At 37.0% G+C, this 24105-nt stretch overlaps 1 protein-coding gene across 1 annotated transcript in view; it reads right to left on the reverse strand.

Annotated features, from left to right (window-relative positions):
- Nucleotides 1-24105, reverse strand: part of LOC139116706 (short transient receptor potential channel 5-like) — a 102648-nt gene that overhangs the window by 54870 nt on the left and 23673 nt on the right. The window contains exons 2-8 of the mRNA XM_070679304.1: nucleotides 10088-10484; nucleotides 8065-8171; nucleotides 7259-7356; nucleotides 6385-6460; nucleotides 5913-6075; nucleotides 4216-4382; nucleotides 3221-3406 (exon numbers count right to left, since the gene is read on the reverse strand). Coding sequence (XP_070535405.1) covers nucleotides 3221-3406; nucleotides 4216-4382; nucleotides 5913-6075; nucleotides 6385-6460; nucleotides 7259-7356; nucleotides 8065-8171; nucleotides 10088-10469 — 1179 coding nt within the window. The 5' untranslated portion in view covers nucleotides 10470-10484. The remainder of the gene's footprint in view (nucleotides 1-3220; nucleotides 3407-4215; nucleotides 4383-5912; nucleotides 6076-6384; nucleotides 6461-7258; nucleotides 7357-8064; nucleotides 8172-10087; nucleotides 10485-24105) is intronic.

Genomic DNA, 24105 nt, shown 5'->3' on the forward strand with positions numbered 1-24105 from the left:
GGCAATCTGTAAGCCAAACGAGAATTAATATTAGCAAAGATGGATATTAACTAAGCCTTTCCCATTTCCGATCCCAGTTACTCATACAACGGGGTATAAGCGAAAGCCAAGAGTATCGAATTTGTTGAAACCTAAGTGCCCCTATTCAGTACCACGTAGCCTACAGGTACACCTTAAAGAATACTTACCAGGCCATAATACCGAGTGTTGAATTCCTTTAAAAGTGGCAACACCTGGAAAGACACTGCGGCAACCAATATACACCCTGATCTCTAAATATTTACCTCTACACCCAATAAAGCACCGGGACTCAAGACAGTTGTACATCACAAACTTAAGAGAGCGATCGAAGACACTCGCTACACAGAACGCAGGATGGAAGGCTGCAAAGACGATTCTTCAAATAGGCAAAAAAAGAGGCTAAAAACAACACAAACATTCACAGCAACGACGACAGGTCGGGTTTTCTTCCTATACTACGGTACAAAACCAAACCAAAGGGTCTTTCAAAGGCCACCGCACTTTCCTTAAAGCCCGGCTCGAAATGGACTGGGATCATGATTAGTGCCAAGTTTGGTTGGGCGTTTTGGGGCATGGCTCTGCATAATGAGTCTGTTGGTAACGGTTGCGATCGTTCGCATTATCTGCGGATCTGTTTGCTCTCAGATCACGCTCAGGCTCGGACTAATATAGATACGTACAGCCTTCGTTTCAAGGTTCGTTTCAGTCATGCCATGGTAAATACTCGAAATAAAAAGAAAGGAAAACTATCAACTTAATCAAACAAGAGTTTGCTTGAATGAATTTACCGAAGTTTCAGGCCATATCAACGTTCGTTATGTGAATGATTCAGCTGCTGACCGCCACGTACGTACGGAATATTGGCGCCATCTAAAGTCGAATAATTATCAAAAAAGTAAAAAGCTTATATCTGGGCTTTCTAAGAATGTATTGTTTATGGTACTTTTTTGTTTTTGTTTCCGACTAGCGGTAAATATGTTACCCCTAGCCCATTCCTATTTTACTACCGAGGGCGTGACAGCCCTTCACAAACAAGTCGTTACACTCTCACACACCATCATGACAGCTGAGAATACTAGCTAACAGAAAATCATAGTGGGTAAAATGCCTTAGAGGGGATGATTTCGATACCTGGTCAACGGACTAACTGTTTTGTGCATATTGTTCAAAAAATCACTTAAAATTGACACAAACTGAAAGGCTTAAGCTTTGTAACTTTCAAATATGCAACTTTCGCCAATAAAACTATACATGTTTGGAAAGGCCCATTTCAGAGCTTTCAAACAGTATAACATTTATATGGTTTCATAATTCATGGTTCAAGGCAGAACGGGAAACATTACCCGTACCCCTTATATTATAATTTTGTTTAAAAAATCACTTAAAATTGACACAAACTGAAAGGCATAAGCTTTGTAACTTTCAAATATGGACTTTTCCCAATAAAACTATACATGTTTGGAAAGGCCCATTTCAGAGCTTTCAAACGGTATAACATTTATATGGTTTCATAATTCATGGTTCAAGGCAGAACGGGAAACATTACCCCTACCCCTTATATTAAAATTTTGTTGAAAAAAAATCACTTAAAATTGACACAAACTGAAAGGTTTAAGCTTTGTAACTTTTAAATATGGACTTTTTCCAATAAAACTATACATGTTTGGAAAGGCCCATTTCAGAGCTTTTAAACAGTATAACATTTATATGGTTTCGTAATTCATGGTTCGAGGCAGAAAGGGAAACATTACCCCTACCCCATATGTTGTAATTTCGTCCTTAAAAAATCACTTAAAATTGACACAAACTGAAAGGCATAAGCTTTGTAAGTTTAAAATATGGACTTTTCCCAATAAAACTATACATGTTTGGTAAGGCCTATTTCAGAGCTTTTATACAGTATAACATTTATATGGTTTCGTAATTTATGGTTCGAGGAAGAAAGGGAAACATTACCCCTACCCCATATGTTGTAATTTCGTTCTTAAAAAATCACTTAAAATCGACACAAACCGAAAGGTTTAAGCTTTGTAACTTTTGAATATGCAATTTTTCCCCATAAATCTATATATTTTTAGAAAGGTCTGATGCAGCACTTTCAAAAAATGTAACATTTTTATGGTTTCATCATTCATGATTCGAAACAGAAAGGGAAACATTACCCCTACCCCTTATGTTACACACGGATATGTGGCATACCGCGTAATAAGAAAACAAGCTCATGCACCCACTAAATCTCAAGACACATACTTTTAATCTTGTTTTTCTTGTTTATTGCACTGAGTTCTTCCAAAAAATATGTAAATACCTTATGAAAAATTGTTTTGAGGAACGGGAACTTAATTATTGGGTGTGAAATTTAGCAAATTTTACGATTTACGGCCAATGGCCGATATAAAGTCTAATCGACGTTCGAATATTAATTAATCCCTATTAAGTTATATATCAATGAAAAGGCCATGATCTTGGCTTTCTAAAATGTAACGTTTATAGTATTTTATTGTTTCTGTTTCCGTCGAGCGGTAGATACGTGACCCCTACCCCATCGTTGAAATCCAAGATGGCGGCCAAGATGGCGGCAAAGATGGCGCCAAATGAACCCCATGGGACACGATTTGATTTTGGGAACATCAAAATTCATTAAATATAGACCCTAAGGATTACAAAAATGTATGTTAAAAAAATACATCCATGGGGTGCATGGGAACCCTACCTTCCGACCCGACTAGCAGGTTGTGGTAGAGCGGTGGGCCTGCCAGTCCTTTAGGTTTGGGCCATCTGCAAGGCTTGCCAGGTAGCCAGGAATGACTTTATCTAAGTGCTCCTCATGCATGCATACATGCATGTACGCATGCAGGCATGTATGTATGTATATATGTATGTATGTATGTATGTATGTATGTATGTATGTACGTACGTACGTACGTATGTATGTACGTACGTACGTACGTACGTATGTATGTACGTACGTACGTATGTACGTAGTAACGTACGTACTTACATACGTATGTACGTATGGTGCTTTTTGTATTGTGCGATTGCAGGTAAGTAGTTAAATAGGCCTGTACGTATTGCGTTCCATGATACACTGAGTACTTTGCTTGAATGTGAGTCTTCAGCGAGTAAAAAACAATATTTTATCGATGATAATTTTTTCTGCCAAATAAAAACTGTTTTGATAAAAGTCACGATTACCTACCCCTTCCTGTCTCTTGTGGACTGCAAAGGTGACCAATTTTAATTTTTTATGAAGGAACACCGCACCGCGTTCCTCGTGGCTAGCATTGCCGTTCAGCAGTATTCTCGTTTCTGAATCATTTACGCAACAGTTGAGAAGCCTTTCTGTGAAAAGTGTCACTTGTCGACTGCCAAACAAATATTTTCCCTAAATAAAACAATATTAGGACAGAAAAATGTTAATGCATGTAGCTGCGAGATTTATTTATATGAAAAATTGAGAATTATCCTTAATTTAAAGAAACATGCGTCGATCAAACTAGAATTTGTGCAACGTCCGATTGTGTTTCCGACTACTGAAGTATAGGTTTGACCAAAGTTTTACACAGTGTGTTATGTTGCAAGGATCTATTAAATCCTTGAGGGGCGAATAATAAGAATGGTCATTTTACAGCCAACAACAGGCATATAAAGTCTTCCTTACACTAATATTATCATTACATAATATTTTGGAATAACAGCAACGTTATTGTAAGAGAAGAACAGCTTTGCTGAAGAAGAGAAACAGGATAAGCCCTATAATTCTAGGTGGAGGGAGAGCATAATCTTTGGGTTTTACGGTCATTTTCATCAATTTTTGCTTCTTCTTTTAAGTTATTTATGATCCTTGAAGGCCGACGATTGCTAGTTGAACGGTTGAAAATACCAAAGCCCTTCTGTTAAATACATCGTTTTAATTCATAGCAGATTTAAAGGCTGTGATATACGCTAAGTATTACGTCTATGACATGTTTTTGAAGACTTAGCAGTTTACCATTTACGATATGACCTCTGCTATGAAATATTGTTATCAAGATGGCAGCGCTCACAGTGATACTCATTACTCACCTCAATGTGAAACATTGACACCTTTACCCCAGTAAACAAATTTAATCAAGCAATATATAGTTGAGGAGACTTGATAAGAACTACCTAAGAGATAAAGTATGGGGAAATAGGTAGTATAAAAAAGCACACCTGTAGTATTTGTAATGTGTTCGCAAGCCCGAAGACTTTCTTGAATTCTGATGGCCACTTTAGAGCTGATTTAACGGGATCATCCTCTTTCAAACATAAGTATGCAGGGTTTGCTTTAGCAACCATCTCAGCTGACGTCTTCGAAATTTTAGCCCCAAAGTCAGATGCTGTAGAATAATGATTTATAGACGATTGTTACAATGATAATAATATCAATGTACAGGTCTTTTAAGTTGATCGTTTACACTTGAATTTCATTACACACGTTTTCTTCTAATGTACACATAGAATTTGTTGATAAGCCAGACATTAACGTTGCCGACTCATTTAATCATAGTGTGTGAGTGGTCATTTTGTATTTGTATCTGCAGTCAATTGCCTTTCTTTTTACGTGAAAGAGGTCATAGACTGGCTCCTTGTGTTCTGGAAATGTGTTCCATCTCTGCCAAGACCATATAATCCCTGGTATGTTTTGCTTGCAACTTACAGATACCTCTTTCGTAAGATCCCAGAGACATCATGTTCTTCTAACCAGTGATTGTATGAGTGGGCAACTTTAATGTCTGGCTTATCAACACATTGTGTGTGCACTTTAAAAGAAAACGTGTATCAAGAGCATGCAAGTGTAAATGGTCATCCCGAAAGACCTGTATAAAGCTCGTACAGATTACTTCAACAGGTCTACCTATTCTGTTTTATTTCAAGATAGTGACATTTCGAATACAAGTATACAATTCCCCCTCCCCATCCTCTGAATTACCCCAAAACATGAAACGCTTTTGGGATTTAACCTTGTTTTTTTAAAAATAAAACCACAGTGAACAGCGGACAGGCCGTCCCGGGTAATGGGTCTGCACCGTGGTTGTCTTATTCTAAGTAAGGGATTTTGTTGCTATTGGTTATTTTATTTTACTAATCTTGACTGTAGTATTCCTAAAAGGAATTATGCTGTTGATCTTGGGCATCTATGTATGTGCACTTGTTATGTAACTATTTCTTCTTTTCCCTCTACAATACGGGCTCTATCACCGTATTAACGTGCGCACAGTAAGAGTATGACAGAAGAAACACTTGCTGATCCGTCCGTGGTTCACTTTGTGAAAGTTAATCTGGTGATAACGGCCACAAACTAATAACTTACCCCTGCTTGCCGACGCATTAGAAAATCTCGCTAATCAGATTGTAGAATCGGTATAGTGATAAAACTTAGCTTACAGTTATCACAGGACAAATTCATGACACAATTAAGGAGAAATAGAAATTTTAACAAAAGCAGTCATACGACAAAGACGCCAAAGATTAGTAGTTTATACTATATAAGGAATATCAAGGTCACAATCATTAAAATCAAATAAATAAAAGCAATAAAATTCCTTGGCTAGACGAAGACACTTCCACAACCGACCTGTTCCAAATGATCATTTATATTTTCGGTTGTTAGACAGACTAATGTCACAAGCGAAGAATTCTCAACCACTCTACTTTATAACCTTTTATGGTAACATAAGTGACTCGTGATACACTCTCTCTTTCCGTAGCTATACATCCCTCTTTACGTAGGTATACTAAGTGTAAGGCTCATCTTCTTACCATGTTTACGCAAGTGCATCGGCACCAAGTATTATTTTCATGATATATTCAACTCTAGGCTTTTAGTTTTCTAAATTACTTATAATATATGCTGAGAGATCACTTACCGGAAATGTCCGTTATATTGTTTACAGTTATATTTTGGGCTTTCTTTAGTAAGTGAACCATTTGAAAACATCCCTTTTCCGAGGCTATTTGCAAAGGAGTCTTCTCCATTCCCCTTACTTTAAATTTACGCTCACTTAAATCGTGGAATTCATCGTAATTTTGCTGGGGGAGGGGGAGAAAGGATTCAGTATTAATAACATATTTGAGCTCTCTTTTTGTACGACGATATAGTTATTTTTCGAAGCAACTATTACGATAATTAACAGACCATGAACTCGTTTAGTTAGATACCCTACTAAATATTATTTTATGTAGACGATTCTTAATGATTTACATCTGTTTCATTTGTATTTAAAGGCAAATATCTGTTCTATTGGTAGAATATTTTGTTAAGCGAATCTTATTTAGCAGACCACAAACATAATCATCACTTTGGCGCAATATTTATAACAGTAAGACTGAATTACTGACCGACTGCATCTCTCTGATCTTTTCAACGTTCCCTTGCTCAACAAGCAGGATAAATTTGTCCTCTTCAACTTCTTTTCTGTTATCATTATCGAGACATTTCGAGTTTGTATCATTCTCCTCATAAAACATTCTTTTGATATCAGCCCCATATGTGTATAGCAGAAATGTACAAAATAAAGTATAATACTTTACAACGTATAATATAAATTATACAACTTCACAACAATTCACATAATATTGTGATTTTTTTAAAATTTGTCAGAAAGTAGCATACAACATGAATCAAAGTCGAAGAGGTTTTTAAAAATTAGTATGGTCGGAAAAACCCGCAAAGCGTTTTTTCCGACCTCATAATGTAGTCTACATTGTATTTTTTTATAATTAATTTCTAACGCGGTGGCGGATTAACATACGTAAAAACATACGTCACGTCTCTAACCGCACAAATAATTTGTCATTAGTAACTTGAGATGTCGTTACTGTTGTAATTATGTCATCATTAATTGCATTACCTAATCGCATTAACTGGAGATAACAGAGTGAGAATACTGCATTAGAGACCTTCGAACAAGCGCAATTGTACGGCAGTCGTCAACAATGAGTATCAGATTATTTTCTTCACAGACAGTAAGAACTTTATTTATTCCACTCGAAAACTATTTAAAACAAGGTAATGACAACATGTGGAATCTGTACATATAAATTGCAATAGTTACCATTATGCAATCCTAAAAATGTAGATAATGCACGGCCTGTCCTGTGTTGTTAGATATTGTCCCGGCAAAACACCACAACCATCCTAATTCTCAGATGTGAACGGGAAAGTATATGGTGCTTGAAACTTTACTGTTTTTATTTGTCATGCATGTCTTACCTATCAGAGCTGTATCCGTCCTCTACAGCTGAGCCATTAGGAGCATCTTGTACTTCAAGGAACTTATCATCAGTCACATAGGATTGAGTTGATACATTCTAAAGCAAAAGATGGTATCTTACGTCTTGAAGTTTGATGTAATGGTCATTTTGACCAAAATCAAACTTGTAATAATAGTAAAGAAACGCAAAACCAAATAAATACTGTGTTTTGAAATGATCCCTTGTAATTTGTTTGATATACACCCTTGGTTCGGTTGACTCTTTTATTTTTTTTTATAAAATAATCGCAATCATAACAATCCATAATCCAATGACAGTAGGTCAGAACTCGTAAGACAATAGTTATAAACATAGACACAAAACAGCACAGAACAGACAGTAAATAGACGGTTAACAAACAAAGTCATATTCATGATTTCAAAGAAAATATATTGAAGACCAAGATAAGTCTTGGCAAATTGATTCATGAATTAGGTCCTGGTACAAAACTAAATATTGGTAACAGGTTACGATCAGAGGATAAAATATTGTCCCCAGATTGAATCCTATGTATAATAACGTCCCCTTGCTCTTACTCGAGCAAAATTTCGACTCTCATCGCTGTGCAAAATAGTGGTAATTTGAATTTGTTAACCTTATAGTAGTATTAAAAATGTGACATGACATGCCTTAACTTGCATTACCATTAAGATGTAGGCGTAAATTTATTGAAATCTACAAAGGTTAGCTTTCAGAGCTTACATAGGCATTTGAACATTTTTAAAAAATGTTCTTTATATTTAAAACACGGAACATTACACTTACCATGGATGGATAGTCTCCATATAAATCTTCTGCCGTATTATCTAGGCCGCTCTTGTCAACATGAAGAGTTTTAATCATACGGCTCACTTCTAATGACAAAGATCGGTCTGTGAAATAAGGTGTAAGCGAAAAAGTCAATTTCTCTGCAAAGTTTGTTCCAAAGCAGATAAAATCAGAAAACAAACTTAAACTTCATTTTATTCATAACGTTCGTACTCTGTCACCAAACGGTATTAATAAAAAGGAAGCTGGTAAAAAAGTATTCCATATTATCATAGATCAACACATCCGTTTCACATACAAATACGTAGTCACGTATAATCTTCACGTACGTAAGTTATTTTTCTGAGAGCCCTCCCTTTGTTTTGTTTTGTCACACCATTTGCTTCGTATGATCCGGCCTGTCAATATCGCTACCGTTAGCCTGGGCTCCTGTAAGTTCATTTTTATTCCATTTTCACACAATGTGTTGTTAGATCTCGATTTCCTTTTATCGACCAGCATTTTAGTAATTTCAGTGTATTATACGTTTTTATGCCATTGCTTTTTGCTGATTTTTTTAGATTCCTGTTGAAGATTCCCTTTGTGGAATCCAAAGGTCAAAGTTTTATAAATAAACTATATTTTGGAACAGTTTTTTTTCCAGTCTGAAAACTTTAGTTAGAAGACAAGCAATACAATCGTACTTATTATTTACCACTTTTCGAAAAAATCGTTATGAAAAGATAACGACAACTTCTGGCCTAGGAATTTTCGTGTTCTTGTACCGCCTACAATATGCTGCTGATTCGTGCTACTCAGTTTAAGTGACATTTACTGGCAATACATTAGCCAAAATGTTAACTGTTGTGGAAATATATCAACTTACTTCTCCAATATTAGTTTTACCTCTTACCTGGCGGTCGTCTAGTTGATATTGACGTAATGCCACTTACACACAATACCAAAAGGCCGTAAGTTAATTTAAAGTCGATTTGCACACAAACAGAAATTATCCACACAGATAATAATTGTGCTGATCATGGCCCCAGAGTAACTATGTTTTACGACATTGTTTCAAACAAGACTATATGAATGAACATGAAAGTTCCACGTAACACGATTGGAACTAATTTGAGATAATTAGATTTTCATCTTTCTCAAATTTCTCAATCGTGTTAGGTGCCGTACAGCTGAATGTTGCAAAATCGTAAATTACTCATAAAAACAAGTGTGTAATATAAAAAGAAAAGCAGATGAGCTTACATTTGTAGATTAAATCGACATTACTTCACCTTCCAATTATCCCAAACTAGTTCCAATCGTGTTACGGGAAGATTTTGTAACATGTCCGTTATGAATAAATAATAGTGTAAACTGTAGCTCGTATGATTATGTAAATATCCATAATCGTCGGTGTTTTGAATGGAGAAGAGCTAGCAGTGCAGTCTTCGACCAGTGCAGTCTTAGGTTGAGAGGTCGTGAACCCTCTTTTGAATGTCTTCGAAATTCGGACGGAGCTAAATGGACCCGAACAGGGCGACATGGATGCAAATGAGACCAAAACGACCCAAATAAACGGTCCTAACTATAGACTCTCTAGGCCAAAATGTAAGTAATACATCACAGAGCCAAAGTGACAATAAGCCGATGCGGGTTGTACACCTTTAGGTAGCCGTCGACATGAGTAGAGGATAGTTCCGGGAAATGGTCACTCAAAATGATTGGCAGTTGGGGACTGCTCAAACAGGCAAAACGCAAAACTTTCGTATGTGATAGTCGTTCTGGGTATCACCAAATGCCATTTTAGATAGTAAGTGCCTTCATTGTGAACAGTTTAAGCTTTAGATCACACTTTCCCCTACATAACTTTCAATCGTTAGCTTAATTGAGTGGCAAGCCACTTATTGTGTTCGCTGCATCGGCAATGACATGCTTTGCAGATAGGTAAAATTCTGGTTTACTTGTTATTTTAACTAGTGTTAGAGTGGATTGAGGATGTTAAAACGTCAAGAAAACTTGACAACATTAGATGTTATCTTACCAGAACACTTTTGCGTTTCCAATCTGTTTTTCCTTACAAATGTTGAAATGCAGCGGTTTTGTTTGTACATTTCCGCTTGGTAATCGCTTGAAACTTCATTTTCCTCGTTCAAGTGTGCCTCATCGGTCAGTTCGAGGATTTTTATTTCTAGGTAATTGATTTGACAGATCTTGCCTGAAAGTTGATCGTTCAACCCTTCAAGCTGGTCAAGCAAAGCCAGCTCATGTTTACCAGGCTTTTTCATAAGAGAGTCAGCCTCGTTGAATAATCTTTTAACTTGTGCCCGTTGAACTTCTCGCAATCTCTTCAATTTCAATAACGCTGAGGTTTTCTGACCTTCGTTGTTTTGCCAATCTGGTGTGATGTTTTGTCGTTCTGACATCCTGCTTTTGACACCCTGGGGGAAGAATGTGATCATGGTAACTATACTCCCTTGATGGTATAAAAGTTACATCGGAACAGAAGCAACTGACTCAGTTATGTGTAAAACTACATGATAATGATAATATGAATCAAACTTATACAGTAACTAGTAGCACCAGAGTACCAAGGCTTTTAAACCATCTCATGCAAGCATAAAAGCCTTGCAACTCAGTTGCATTTCATATCGTGAATAATAAGACGGTGAATGGTGAAGAAAATATATAAATAGGGCGGCAAAGTAAATCGAGCGGGGAACATATACTGAACTCTAATCGGACAAAATATAACTAATTTATTGGCTGAGACTTTCTATCTCAGAATTATATTTTCTTTAATGATATTAACGTCTTTTTGGAGTCTTTCCATACTTTGAAAAAGGTCTCAAAGTCAAACGATAAAATCTTTCTCAAGAAAAGTTCCATTGTTTCATTTTAAATACAGGATAACAGAGTCGGTCTCGTTTATCGACTTCTCATTGATTCAATTTTGACAAAATCGTTTACATGGATATTATTAGTTAAAACACCAAAAGTTCATTATAACTCGATTTCCGCTGACTATATAAGCGTTTATGTCAGATGAAAAATATTTTTAGGGAGAAATTACATCCGTAACATCACGACATGAAATTTGTAGTACATTTCTCTGATTGATTTTTAATGTGTGACCTTCAAGTGGTCTTATTTAGTTTTTTTTTCTTACTTGAGAAGGTCTTGTGTTAATTTAACTCTAAGGATTCGGAAATGAAGACCCTTTAAACATAACTGTCCTTCACTTTAAGTATAATAATTTGTTACATCTCTTGTTGAATTATTCATCAGCTGGATTAAAGCAGGGTTGGAGGTGGGTATAGTAATAATAAAGTAAAGGACGGACATTGTCTACATCTAATATCAATAGATAAAATAACATAGATGGGATGGTCACTTGTTGGAGCTATGCGAGTTTGTAAACCATCAGTTCCTGAAAATCAAAAGGTTCGATTGAAAACAAGCAAAGATTTATTGAAAGTGAACTTACTGGAAATTATCGATACAAAAAAAAATCAAAACCGATATTAAGTACAAAGTTACAAATACGCAAATAATTAGGATGATTGCAGGCTTACTGTTAGCTGTGGATTCATAGCCGTGCAGGCGGCTTTCCCGTGGGTTTGTCTTTTACTTCTGCAAAGTTTCGCAACAACACCAAAGCTTTGGAATACTACAGCAGACGAGCAGCCGAACGTGTGTGTTACCTGCTGTGCGTACGATTTGTTGACCTCTATGCACAAAATATACAATTTTCACTAAGAGTGCAACTGCCAGACAAGGTTCTGTGCATTCAGGGTACTATTGTCACGTGAGCGATATATTCTGGTATATGGTAAACATACACATGGGATATATGGTAAATTATTTTAAACGGACTCGCGATTGATTTTTTCTTAACTGAGATCGCAAAACAGACTGTAGGACTTTATGATGGTTGTAAATACATTTGATAAATGTATTACCGTGGTCACTTTTACTCTCTGAGAACACGAACATTCTGAGTAATAAAACGGTCGTAAGGAAAGGAATTGAACCAAAACAGAAAGAAGCTTTTGTTTCTTCGTCACCATAGTATTCTACACAGAGCGCAGTGGCTGCATCGTACTCATCCTAGTCTGGCAGAGACCCTGTGATTCGCGTTCTTCCCTGTTGGAACACGCGCGCGCCCTTCAGAGACGCGACGCGAATCCCAGGGTCTGGACGTTCTTGCAAGCGACCGGTCGGATTTCTGCCTGATCCGGGTACTTTATAGAACTCCACACATCCGTTAATCAAAACAAAAATGACAGGTAGCATAGCCAAATAAAATTAAAAATGAAAAATAAAAAACATACCGCGTATATAGGTCTACCAGCTACTAGTATATATTCTCTCCGCCCAGTTAGATAGGTGTTTCTTTTGACGTCACTACCCTTATGAATATTCATATACTTGCAAGAACCGACAGTCGCTGTGTCTGGCAGCGCGTGCTCACAGCTGCACAGCCTTCGAATGCAGGCCCATCGCGGCGCGCACAAAACAAGGCACAGCGACTGTGGAGAGTCTATACTCATCCCTGTGCTATTTTCCTGCTAGGGACGTAGCCTCTTCTGTGAATGGACACTCGACAGGGCGATTGAGAAGCTGATCGTATGTGACGTACTCTGAAACAATTTTCAAGATTTCGGATGTGGACAAGAATACTACCGGACGTCAGTCACCTTTCCAAGTCGAGCAGCGAGACCCTGCCATCGAAACCCATCGAACTCTATGTAGTATTTAAGAGAAAATGTTCATGTATCTAAGTCGCAGCCAAAACTACTGCAACACTCACAAATTAGTGTTTCCTTATGTTAACGGCAGTTATTTGGCAGGACCCATAATAATTCAAATTCAAGTTTCATGTTGAAGCAACAGCTTCAAGCTACAAAAAGTAAAATATAAATAGAAGAGAATACAAACACAATTCCATTTCGATTTGCAACACTCTTAAACAGAGTAAACATAGTGTTTTGGCAGTACGATATGCTTGGTATATCTTTAATGGTTTATAGCGTTATTATTATTATTATTATTATTATTATTATTATTATTATTATTACAAGTTTAGGGGCTATAAGTATTATACAGAAATCTAATAACAGTTCATTGAAGCTGTGGGAATTCTAAGAAAGAGGTGTTGTTTATTTTAATTTTGTCAATAGGGGTGACTTGTCGTACGTGCAGTGCCGAATTATGCATCATACTGTACAGAGAGAGGGGATATCATTAAACCAAGGGGTAATGCATGTCGGGAAAGTGACACTAAGCAGTTTAAGCGATACCAGCAGGTATTGACGCGACGCGAATCGCGACGCGATTCCCGGGGTCTGGAGGTACTTGCAAGCGACCGGTCGGATTTCAGCCTTATCAGGGTACTTTATAGAAATGCACACATCCGTAAATCAAAAAGAAATGACAGTACCATAGCCAAATAAAATTAAAATGAAAAATAAAAACATACCGTGTATACTATAGGTCTACCAGCTAGTACATATTCTCTCAGCCCAGTTAGATAGGTGTTTCTTTTGACGTCACTACCCTTATGAATATTCATATCTGGCAAAAACTGACAGTCGCTGTGTCTGGCAGCGCGTGCTCACATGCACAGCGTAGCCTTCGAATGCAGGCCCACCGTGGGCGCGCACAAAACAAGGCACAGCGCTAGCGACTGTGGAGAGTCTATGCCAGTGCAGCTGACAATATGAGCATGCGCAATTGAGTCTCCGTGCGCGTGAACGTTCAGTCTGGAACTTCTTCGTCTCGTGCGTGTCGTTGAGCTTTTAAAATGATGTGCAAGTTGACAGAAACTGGAATTACTGCAGAGAATACTTTTCAGGACAACATATGTGAGTCTCTAACGTAACAAGTAGGACGTGTAGGAAATCCTTTCAGAAAGTTCACGCCGCCTGTGGCCATTTTTTGGAGTATAAGATACGTACCTGGAGCGTTTATTGTATTTCTAATGTACATATTGCCGGATAATATGCGAGGGAATTTTTGCGTTTCATGTCGTTCCGCCACCCTTCTCCAAACTTTAAAAAAACAGGGTGACAGACTTTGGAATGCTAACTCTTGTATAACAATGACGTAATTTAATGAGAAGACATTTGTATTCGAGCACGGCGACAGTTTTTGATTCGAGAACTCTCATCATGGCCGATTCACTGAAAAAGCAATCGAGACGGTTAGTCGAACTTTTTCGTAAGGATAATGTCCATGTAGTACTTATGCAAAAATATACGAATCCACAGGCCTTTGGCGAATCAATAAATGCGTTTTTTCACCAAGCTGAAAGGTGGAAATATTAATTATTAGTTTGATATGACTATCGCCTTTTACAATAATACTGGCTATTCCGTTGTGCTATAGGCCCCAGGTTGATACACATGTGTAGAGATTTTTATAGAAACTGTTTATAGCTATTTACATTTCTTTATCACCTTTTGCGGTTTTGCAGTTTCCTGTTTTTGTTAGCCGATTAGCTGGCACACGCCAAAACGACTAGTCTTTGCAGTTTTCTATAAGTGAGTTGGCACACGCCAAAATGATCAGTCTATTGCGCTCGTATTTCTGGGCACTTTTAGTCTCACTGTTTACCTCCGGTTGGTTAGCAACCGCACTTTAATTGACAGCCGATTCTTTATATTTCTTAAATTGTTGCAATGAGTGTTTCCTACGTTCGCACAAGTGAGAAATACGGTAAAATTCATTGAGAGTTGGTGTTTATAATTTGATTTGATTTGCAAGTAGGACTGTATTAAACACGAAACATTGAACTTGTAATATTTCCCCCATGTCTTGGCCTGCTGGGTTTAAAAAAAAGTGTTTAAAGGTATACGGGCACCATGTTCAAATTTAGCCGTTGCTACCATGGAAAGGGGAGATCTAGCTAATTAAAGACTTTATGGGGTCATGCCAGGTCAAACAAGTGATAATGCACTTTACTTTAGTTAAACAATCAGAAATAATTTGTCTTCATTGTTCTTCCTTGAATGAGGCAAAGAAATCAAAATAAATTATTTTATTAATACGTTGTTAATTATAAATCCATAAAATAAATAAGTACCAGTGAATCATGCTTTAAATAAAAAAAACTGTGCGCTACTGTTACTGCTTGTGATAAATAATGGTACATTGGGTGCGAAGGGGAATTGGGTTCATAAACTTAATTTGAGATACTAGTAGAATTAATTTTAGCACATAAAATTAATTTGAAGGCATAAACTTAATTCAATGAATGCATAATAAGTTAGAACTATACTATATAACACTGATTTTGGATGACCGCATGAAACAAAATTGAAAATGCTTAAAAAATTATTTTTGGTGTATATAAAATTAATTCTAACACACTAAAATTAACGGAAAACATAATTTTGACCAGAACGGCCCAAATTTACATTATCTTTATTATTCATCCTAGCTGGAGGCAAAGGAATTACAATTATTATTATTATAGAACAAATGTTAAAGTTGATACTTAGAAATCAATAAAATAAATAAAAATTGAATTATGTTTTAAATGGTTACCATGGCAACACAAAACAAAAATGAACATGGAGTTCATGCTCTGATAAATACACTTAGGATAGCATTTGCATAGTAACTGGGATTACTTATAACGGAATTTGTAAAACAAATTGAAATTTTAAAACGCAAATAGGTTACTATGGAAACACTGGGCAGTAAAAACAGATATCATATTTTGTCTTCCTAAGTCAAAATAACCCTTAGGTATAATATTCTGTGGATTACTGGATTTTTACACTTGATATTTGGTCTTTCTAACCCAAAATATCCCTTTGACATAACACATTCTGTTGATCACTGGATTTTAGGGGGAATCTTTGAAAAACTTGTAATTTTTACTCCTGAATGGTTGCTATGGAAACATCTCAAATTAAAATGAGTGTGATTTTTTTGGTGTGCTAACCAGAAAAACCCTTATGATCATTTTTTTACATCAATCAATAGTTCTTTAATAGGAATTAGGGAAAAAGTAACATTTTTTATCCCAAAATAGTTACCATGGCAACTAGAAACATTAAAATATGTCTGTTTTTTGGGTTCTCTGACACGAACTCCCCCACTAGATAATTTTCATATCAATCAAAGTAACTTTTCATGGGATATTAGAAAAATTGACATTTTCAACCACTAAAATGGTTACCATGGAAACATGGGGCCGTGAAATCGATGTCATATTTGGTCTTTTCGACCCAAAATACCCTTATGGTGAAATTTTACACGGAAATTTAACTTATTATTATTCGCGTTATTGTTTCTATATAATACTTATATTAATTATTATTATTTAAACTCTATAGCTCCATAGGTGAAACATCTCTTTTCATGCAGGTGGAATAGGCGAAAGAAAATCATATAACAGCACCAACTTGAAAACTAAAAAAAACACAGAAGTACAAATATTAAAAAAACTACGAAGAGGCATTAGACAAGTAAATAGAATACAGAAAGTTGTTACAAGATTTCTTAAACAAGTCAGTGACTCAGAGTTCCTGATTGATTTGGGAGATTGTTATATTCATCCACATCCGCAACAGACAAGGTCTTTTGATAAAAAAGTGTACGTGCTTTGGGAACTTTAAGGAGGTTCTGATTGGAAGAACGAAGTGATCTTGAAGGGATATAATAATTGAACATACTGGTTATGTAATCAGGGGTTAGATTGTTAGATGCTCTGTAAATTTGGGACATACGGTTAAAACGGAGTTTCAAGTTAATGGGCAGCCAATGAAGCTGAGTATACATTTGATTAGTGGAAAGAAGCGGAACAGTGTCAAGAATAAGTCTCAAACTAAAGTGCTAAGTGGGTACTTGTACCGATTGACCGTAACAAACGAGCTTTATAGGTCATTTTTGTCAAACGATGTCATAATTTTGAGGCCGGCCAGGTCATCATCAATTGAGATTGAATCACGGTCGTTAGGCTGTGGTTTTCATAATCTGTATTTTTTCACTTTATCACATGCACAAGCCAAGTTTGTCGTCTCCGAACAAAAAATACGGGATTTATGCTCTGGTCGCACTACGTCACGACAACCCACGTCTATGTCATCAGTTTTGTGCTTCGGACCTTTTTTGCGTCGATCTTCGGTGTGCTCGTCAATGTAAACAAACAACATTGCGGCCGGTATTTTTCCCACGATCAAAATGTGTCTGACGTGAAAATGTCGTAAACATTAGTCATGATTATTAGAGTCTGACAAAATACATCAACTAGGCAAATTTTGAGCCCTCTTGTTTTAGTTTTGTCGCCAATATGCATTGGGGTTCGTATTCGTATAGACCCCGCCGACGCCTGAACTGTCGACGCACTGTGTACGGTTTCCACTACATCAACAAGGGGGTCAAGTGCGGTGTCCAGGCCTCCAGAAGTCATGTAATAAAATCAATATTTTCACAGACTACGACAATAATAATAATCCGAACAATATAAACACTTGAGTGTATCGCCTGTGTATTCCGAAAGAATTACGTGAATAATTTGCCGAAACAACGAACTCGAAGCTGGTTGCGTTACCGTGAGTTCCTTAGGGGCTTAAGGAGGAACGCTACCATTCCAAAAAATGTTGTCACAATCTTAAAGTTGACTTTTCCGAAATAATCTGTATGTGTACATTGCAAAGATATGAAAAAAGTATGGGGTACCCATGCAAAATTTTTGAAAAAACACATGCCAAAATTGACAGAAAACCACTAAATCTCCCATTTTGCGAATATTTGCACTTACCAGCAGAATCATTATTTTATCGCAAACGATTAACAGATCCCGGTGTGCATACCACATTTTTGCATTGCCAGGACAGCTGAATTAGGACAATCAACTAAAATTTGTGATGTCTTGTCTTAAAAATTAAATATTAGACCCTAAAGTTTTTTTTTTAAATATAAACTTCATATAAATGCACAAAATAATTTTCAAAATGTTAAAAAGTACAGCAATATCTATCAAAAAGACAGTGTTCTTTGATTAAGAAGCAAAAAATGTTGGTGTCACCATGCAAATTTTCTTAATAAACAGCAAAAAGTGACGAAAAAAGGTGAATTTTGTTAGACCTGAGATTTGACCCTCTAGCTTACTGATACTATGCCAGAGCTACAATTGTTAATTATTCTCTACTGATCTTTCAAAATAAAAATAACTGTCGATTTTCAGTGCAAAAATATAATTTCGGTTGTTTTGATTCATAAAAACTTCTGAAAGAAATATTATAAGGTCACTAGCATGATTTTTTGCCATTTTGTCCTGTTATTCACGCTCACCAGGTTAGGTAGTCTAAAAGGAACATGTACATCTTCTGCAGTTTTTGCTTTGTAAACCGTTTCAAAGGTAATTGAATAAATAAATAAATAAATAAATCTTCTGGACAAAAGAGGGCGCTCTCCTATATAGAATGGTAGCGCACTACCTTAAGCATTCATTGCAACCAGGGTCAGGCGCGACGTTTACAGTGTTGCGCCGTCGAGATTCAGTCGATGTTTGTTCCCGAAAAATAGAGTCTCTTCATATGAGGTAAATTTCTAGGCCGATACTCTCTTTGAAATATTGTATAACTTTGTGGAAGGTACGTGTAGACCGAGAGGTCGGCTGGCATTTGCTCCATACACGAGCGAACGTGAAGGCCGTGTTCCTCGCTCACGCGACGGACGACTGGAAATGATTGACAACTTGCGCACGGCGTATTGATATTATTCTCAAAATAGTTCTAAAGTTTAAACGCGGAATCGTCATGGAAAATGTCTTTTACTTTGCAAAAAAACCCCGAATTCTTGGCTTTTGCATGTGATAAGTATCGGCATAATTCCCTAATATTTTTCTTCGTTCAGCTCGGAAAATACTCGTGAAGTAATGACCATGTCACCACTCGTCTTCGACTCGTGGTGACACGGTCATTACGTCACTTGTATTTTCCTTCGCTGAACGAAGAAAAATATCAGGGAATAATATCTAATTATTCAGTATTTTTATCATTACTATTGTGTGGGCATACGTTTGTTCGACCAAATACATTAAATATGAGGCAAAGAATGTTCTGAATACGTGTAACTTTTTTTAATGCCAACGGCGTGGATGTTCATTTTCTGCTAGACAACGGACTTTGTCATTCACTGTCACTCCGCCGTAAATATGTAACTTTATCGATAGCGATTTACAACCTTCACCACTAAGATGTCTAATACAACCACCCATTGTATTTCAGATTCATAAAGAATTGTCGCAATCTCTGAGATTTATTGGCGTGTCCAAAAATATACTTGTATTATATTGTCTACTGCTCACAAAATTAGTTCAATAAACTCCCCCATTTTTGTGTTTAATCTTGAGAGCGACAACGAGTTTCTGAATTCATTAAACTGGGGTCAACAATTATGTCCCTTCAGTAGAGCTTGTCACCCTCTACCTGCTATGTCGGTGTTAAGGTATTGTATTTTAAGCCATATTGACACTAGTCGTACTGTAATGCGACGGAGAGCAATTAACATCCTTATGTGGTGCAGAAAAGTCACAATCTCATGATATTTATATATAATTACAAGATGTACAGCTCAACGAAAAAATATGATGTCGTCAAACAGAGAAAGATTTCATTTGATTATATATTAATCACAAAATATTGTCGCAATCCAGGTTTTATTTCCCGGGATTAATTTCATTGGATTAGTAAAATGGCCCATCGCTGTTGAGAAGTGCAAATATTTAATTGGTACTTTCATTCATAATTCCGATCAAGTTGAAATTTTCAAACATCGGATACCATCTTAACCAATCAGACATATGGATTCGGTCGTTAGACAGGTTTGGCTACACGTTTTACCTGAACGTGAACGCATAGAATCCATGTTTGCATTGGTGTACATGTTAAAAGTGTACTGTCACCTGTTCCAATTTAGCCACAGTTACCATGGAAAGAAAAATCTGACCAATCACAGATTTAAGCGGGTGGTCGCTTTTTAAAAACAGCGCCCTCACATGGGCATTTTGAATACCAAGGAACTCCCCTTTGACCATATATGGCTATATTTAGATTACAGGTGACTGTATACCTTTAGCGTGCGACAATCCGTTTGGCTATGCGTTACGTCTTCCGTTCGTTTGGCACGCGCAGGAAATGATTCGGCTCGGCTTGGGTCCCTGTCGTCTGTTTACTCATCACACGGATAGGCGCAATGGTTATCTGGTATACCGCGAACCGACGAAGAAAGTGCACATAAAAATAACGAAAATACATGAATATCCTTGAGGATGTCCTATCATATATCAAACAAAAATCATACATCAATTCACAGTTTATATCATGTTTTTTTACCTAAAAATGAGAATAAATGTACACGTTTACAAATTACATGGAAAAGAGCTATCTCCACATAATACCCGACGCCGACTCTGTGTACGCGAAGAACGTACGCGCAAGTCGATGCATCATCGCAGAAATTCGTGACGTTACGCGTTCACGTTCATGTAAACCGTGTAGCCAAACCTGTCTATTGGATAACGCTGTCCCGACGCCAAAGAAAGTCTGCCACACGCTGGCAAAGGGGCTTCACCTTGCTTCTGCCTAACAGCCTCAATACTATAACCCGAGTTATTTTGAATATTTTAAATTACATTTATAAAGGGAAGGCGACAACAAGATCGAACTGTTATTTCTTATTTTAGGATGTGTCGTGGCTGTCAAAATATCACGAGCTTACGATCTTGGCGAGTCCGAAAATTTTAGTTCGATGGCACTCTCTGTGACCCAGAATAAGGATGTGGCCACAACGGGCCCTCGCCATAACTCGTCAATCCCGATACAAATCATCAAAGTTTATGTCTTACGAATTTTGATGTTTGCAGTGACACTAATCTCTCAGGCAGATACCTTCAAATAGTGTCACTTGACGGTAGCTCTGAATCTGTTGTCAGACAACTTTCGACAATACATCCATACCGCTACAGTGCAGAGTTCAGACTACAACTGACATAGCTGTTTCGACACAGCTACTCTGCACATTCGATTCCGATCCAGAATTTACTTAATTGTTATGTCATGAATGAAATTTATATAGTTGTTCGTCAAATGATTTGATGTTTTTTACCTTCTATGTCGTTTTGGAAGATTATAGGTACTTATTTATTCATTTGAACTTACGTTGAGGTAATAGCTTTCGGGTTTATCTCCAGGCTCAACCATGGACGTACCAACTTTTGCGGTACGTCAATGGTTAAGCATTCCACTTTGAGCTGTCCGTAAGACTAGACTAGAGCGTCCACCGCGACGGCACCCCGTTCTATTCTTTGGAATAGCTACAGAAGCTTTAGCGACTCGAAATTTACTTGGACACGCCTCCCATGTTTCCATGTCTGAATTTATTGCATAAGGCCATTTAAAGAAAATTCTTTGTTTGCCGTCCTGGGATATTTGAAAAATCTACCAGCCAGGCAGTCAGGCAAAAATTGACAAACAAGCACAGATAAAAAACACAAATGTATGGGGTTTTTTGAAAATATTTTTTTATTTCTAATAGTGTTAACATTGTGTTTATTTTCTTAATTTGCTCTGAAAACCTAACAGTACGCTGACGGCAAACAAAGAATTGTATGTAAGCGCCTTACCTCTTTGTAAAAATGTCATGAGATCACGGCATCGATCGCGACACATCGGTCTATGCCCGAAAGCGTCAGGGCAAAGTGCGGAAAACAAGCTTAAGTTCCGGTTGATGACGTAAACAGGGGTAATTCGGATACCTTATCCGTCCCGTTCTACATCACACAGCTGGCGATTCGGGCTAGTTCATGTGATAAACGTTGAAAGTTTAAGTTCTTTAGAAATACTGGCGCTTTGTGCTATCGCGTTATTTCAGTCTGATTGGTGGCCGTCAGCAGAACCAATAGCATTGTCAAAGATTGACATGTCAATGATTCGTTTAGTTTCTATTTGTGTTTGTTCTTGATGCGTTCGTTTTCAATACTCCTTTTGTGAAAGTATATACCAATCAGTTCTCTCTTTTATATATGAAGAGAGATTTTGTTCCACTAGATGACCACAAACAATGTTTTGGACGCATCGTTGCTTATTAAAACGATTCTTCTGTTTACGAATATTCAACAGGTTTCCGATGAATGATTTAGCGAGCTACAGAATGACTACCCGAAAAAGTATACTGCAACTGAACTTTACGTTATTGCAGAGTCAGGGAGCTAGATGGAATGGTAGCCAAAAGAATTTGAAAATACAAAATAACACTTTCAAAGTATCTAATACTTCGCGCCTGCTTTCCTTTGACTCTATAATCTAGTAGCTATTGCCCCACCTTGTGAACTTTCGACAAAAGATCTATTCATTACTGACTGACCCTTTCAGTATACAGACGCTCACAAACATCGCTGAGATGTTTTCGTGTTTTTGTTCTGTCTTTTTGTTGGTTATTTTTAGGGGGTTTGAAACTCTGTTTGTAACGACATCTTTCCTATAGCCCGTAAAAATCATTCGAAGGTTTCCGGGATGTCAAGTGTGACGAACCCTACCTACAAACAATACTTGATACTGGTTCAAGAAAGATCAACCAACATTTTTGTAGCTTTATGTTTATGCAAGGACTTTTACGTTTTAGCAGTGTAAGACGAGCTACTCATACAGCCTTTTTCAAATAATACTTGTTGTTGCGTTGGTTTGAAGAAAGCGACCAACAGCCTGAGTTGATGCACATGTTGATTTAAATAGTCCCATGGAAACGGATCATTAACATAAATTTTAATTGCATTACTAATGTTTATCCGAACCTTTGTGTCTTCCTATTAACCAAAAGTTTCATTGATTTGATCATTGAATAAAGGCCAGTCGGTGATGATTGTGCAAAAGTAAACAGCATAGAAGGGCTAGGGCACGCGCAAATAAAAGAGCGTATGCAACAGGACTAGGGCTTGTCGTGGTAAAATATTATAGGAAGGCTAGGGCATGCGCACTCAACCTTTCAGCAAATAACGCATATAGCGATAATCCAGGCCAAAATCCACACCTAATATTTGAGCCAACCTCAATGCAACTCTCACGACTCTCCATGCAACTCGCACGAACCTCCATGCAACCCTCACCAGCCTCCATGCAACTCTCACCACCCTCCATGCAATTCTAATCAACCTCCATGCAACTCTCATGAAACGCATTTGCTTTGAGCCAACCTAAATCAAACTTGCGCGAATCTCAATGCAACTCTTGTGAAATGCATTCATGCATTCGCTTTGAGCACTAAGCTTAAACTAGTATATGAAATTTCAAAATCAACTGTTGAGCGACAATGGAAATATAGATAGCTTGTGAAATGGAGGAATGCAACCATGCAGTGGTCATGCAGAGTGTGGTCACGCCTCCTATTACAGAAACTTGAAACTTTAGCTATTGAAATGGTGTAATTTTGTGGCAATTTTGGGGTTAATTTTAGATTTGAACAAACAATTATACCTAAAATAAAGTCAGTGTGGACTCTGTATTTCCAAATGCAGCTACTGACGTTTTCATAGAGGCAATGACACAGGCAATGTAGCGAATATCATGAAATATATTTTATTGAAAATAAAATATATCATGGATGTGTTAGACAAATATGTCCGCATTATTCATGTGTTAGAGAAATATATCCACGTCCTGAACAAATATTGAAAAAGTTCAAAGTCCAATGTTATCAATGTCTTTATCCAACTAAGAAACTAACTGAAGCAAGGGTTTTCCGTATTTGGAAAAAAAAAACAACTGACACTAAACACACAAAACTTTTAACGAGAATGGGCAAGAAAATGTCAGGAAGTTTGTAGTCTTTGGGATTTATTTTAAGATAGATTGATTGATTGATAAAGTTACTTATTTACTTACTGATTTGTTCATTTTTTTGCAATTTATGGAATGTATGTGTATTGTTCCTTTCCGAGTTTTGCAAAGTGTATTGTTCCCGTCCGAGTTTTGCAAAGTGTATGTACTAATACGCTACGATGGATGGGTGCAAACAGAATCACGGTTCTGACATCAGAACATGAGTAGA

This window comes from Ptychodera flava, chromosome 18 (genome assembly GCF_041260155.1).
Source record: "Ptychodera flava strain L36383 chromosome 18, AS_Pfla_20210202, whole genome shotgun sequence".
NCBI classification, from domain to species: domain Eukaryota; kingdom Metazoa; phylum Hemichordata; class Enteropneusta; family Ptychoderidae; genus Ptychodera; species Ptychodera flava.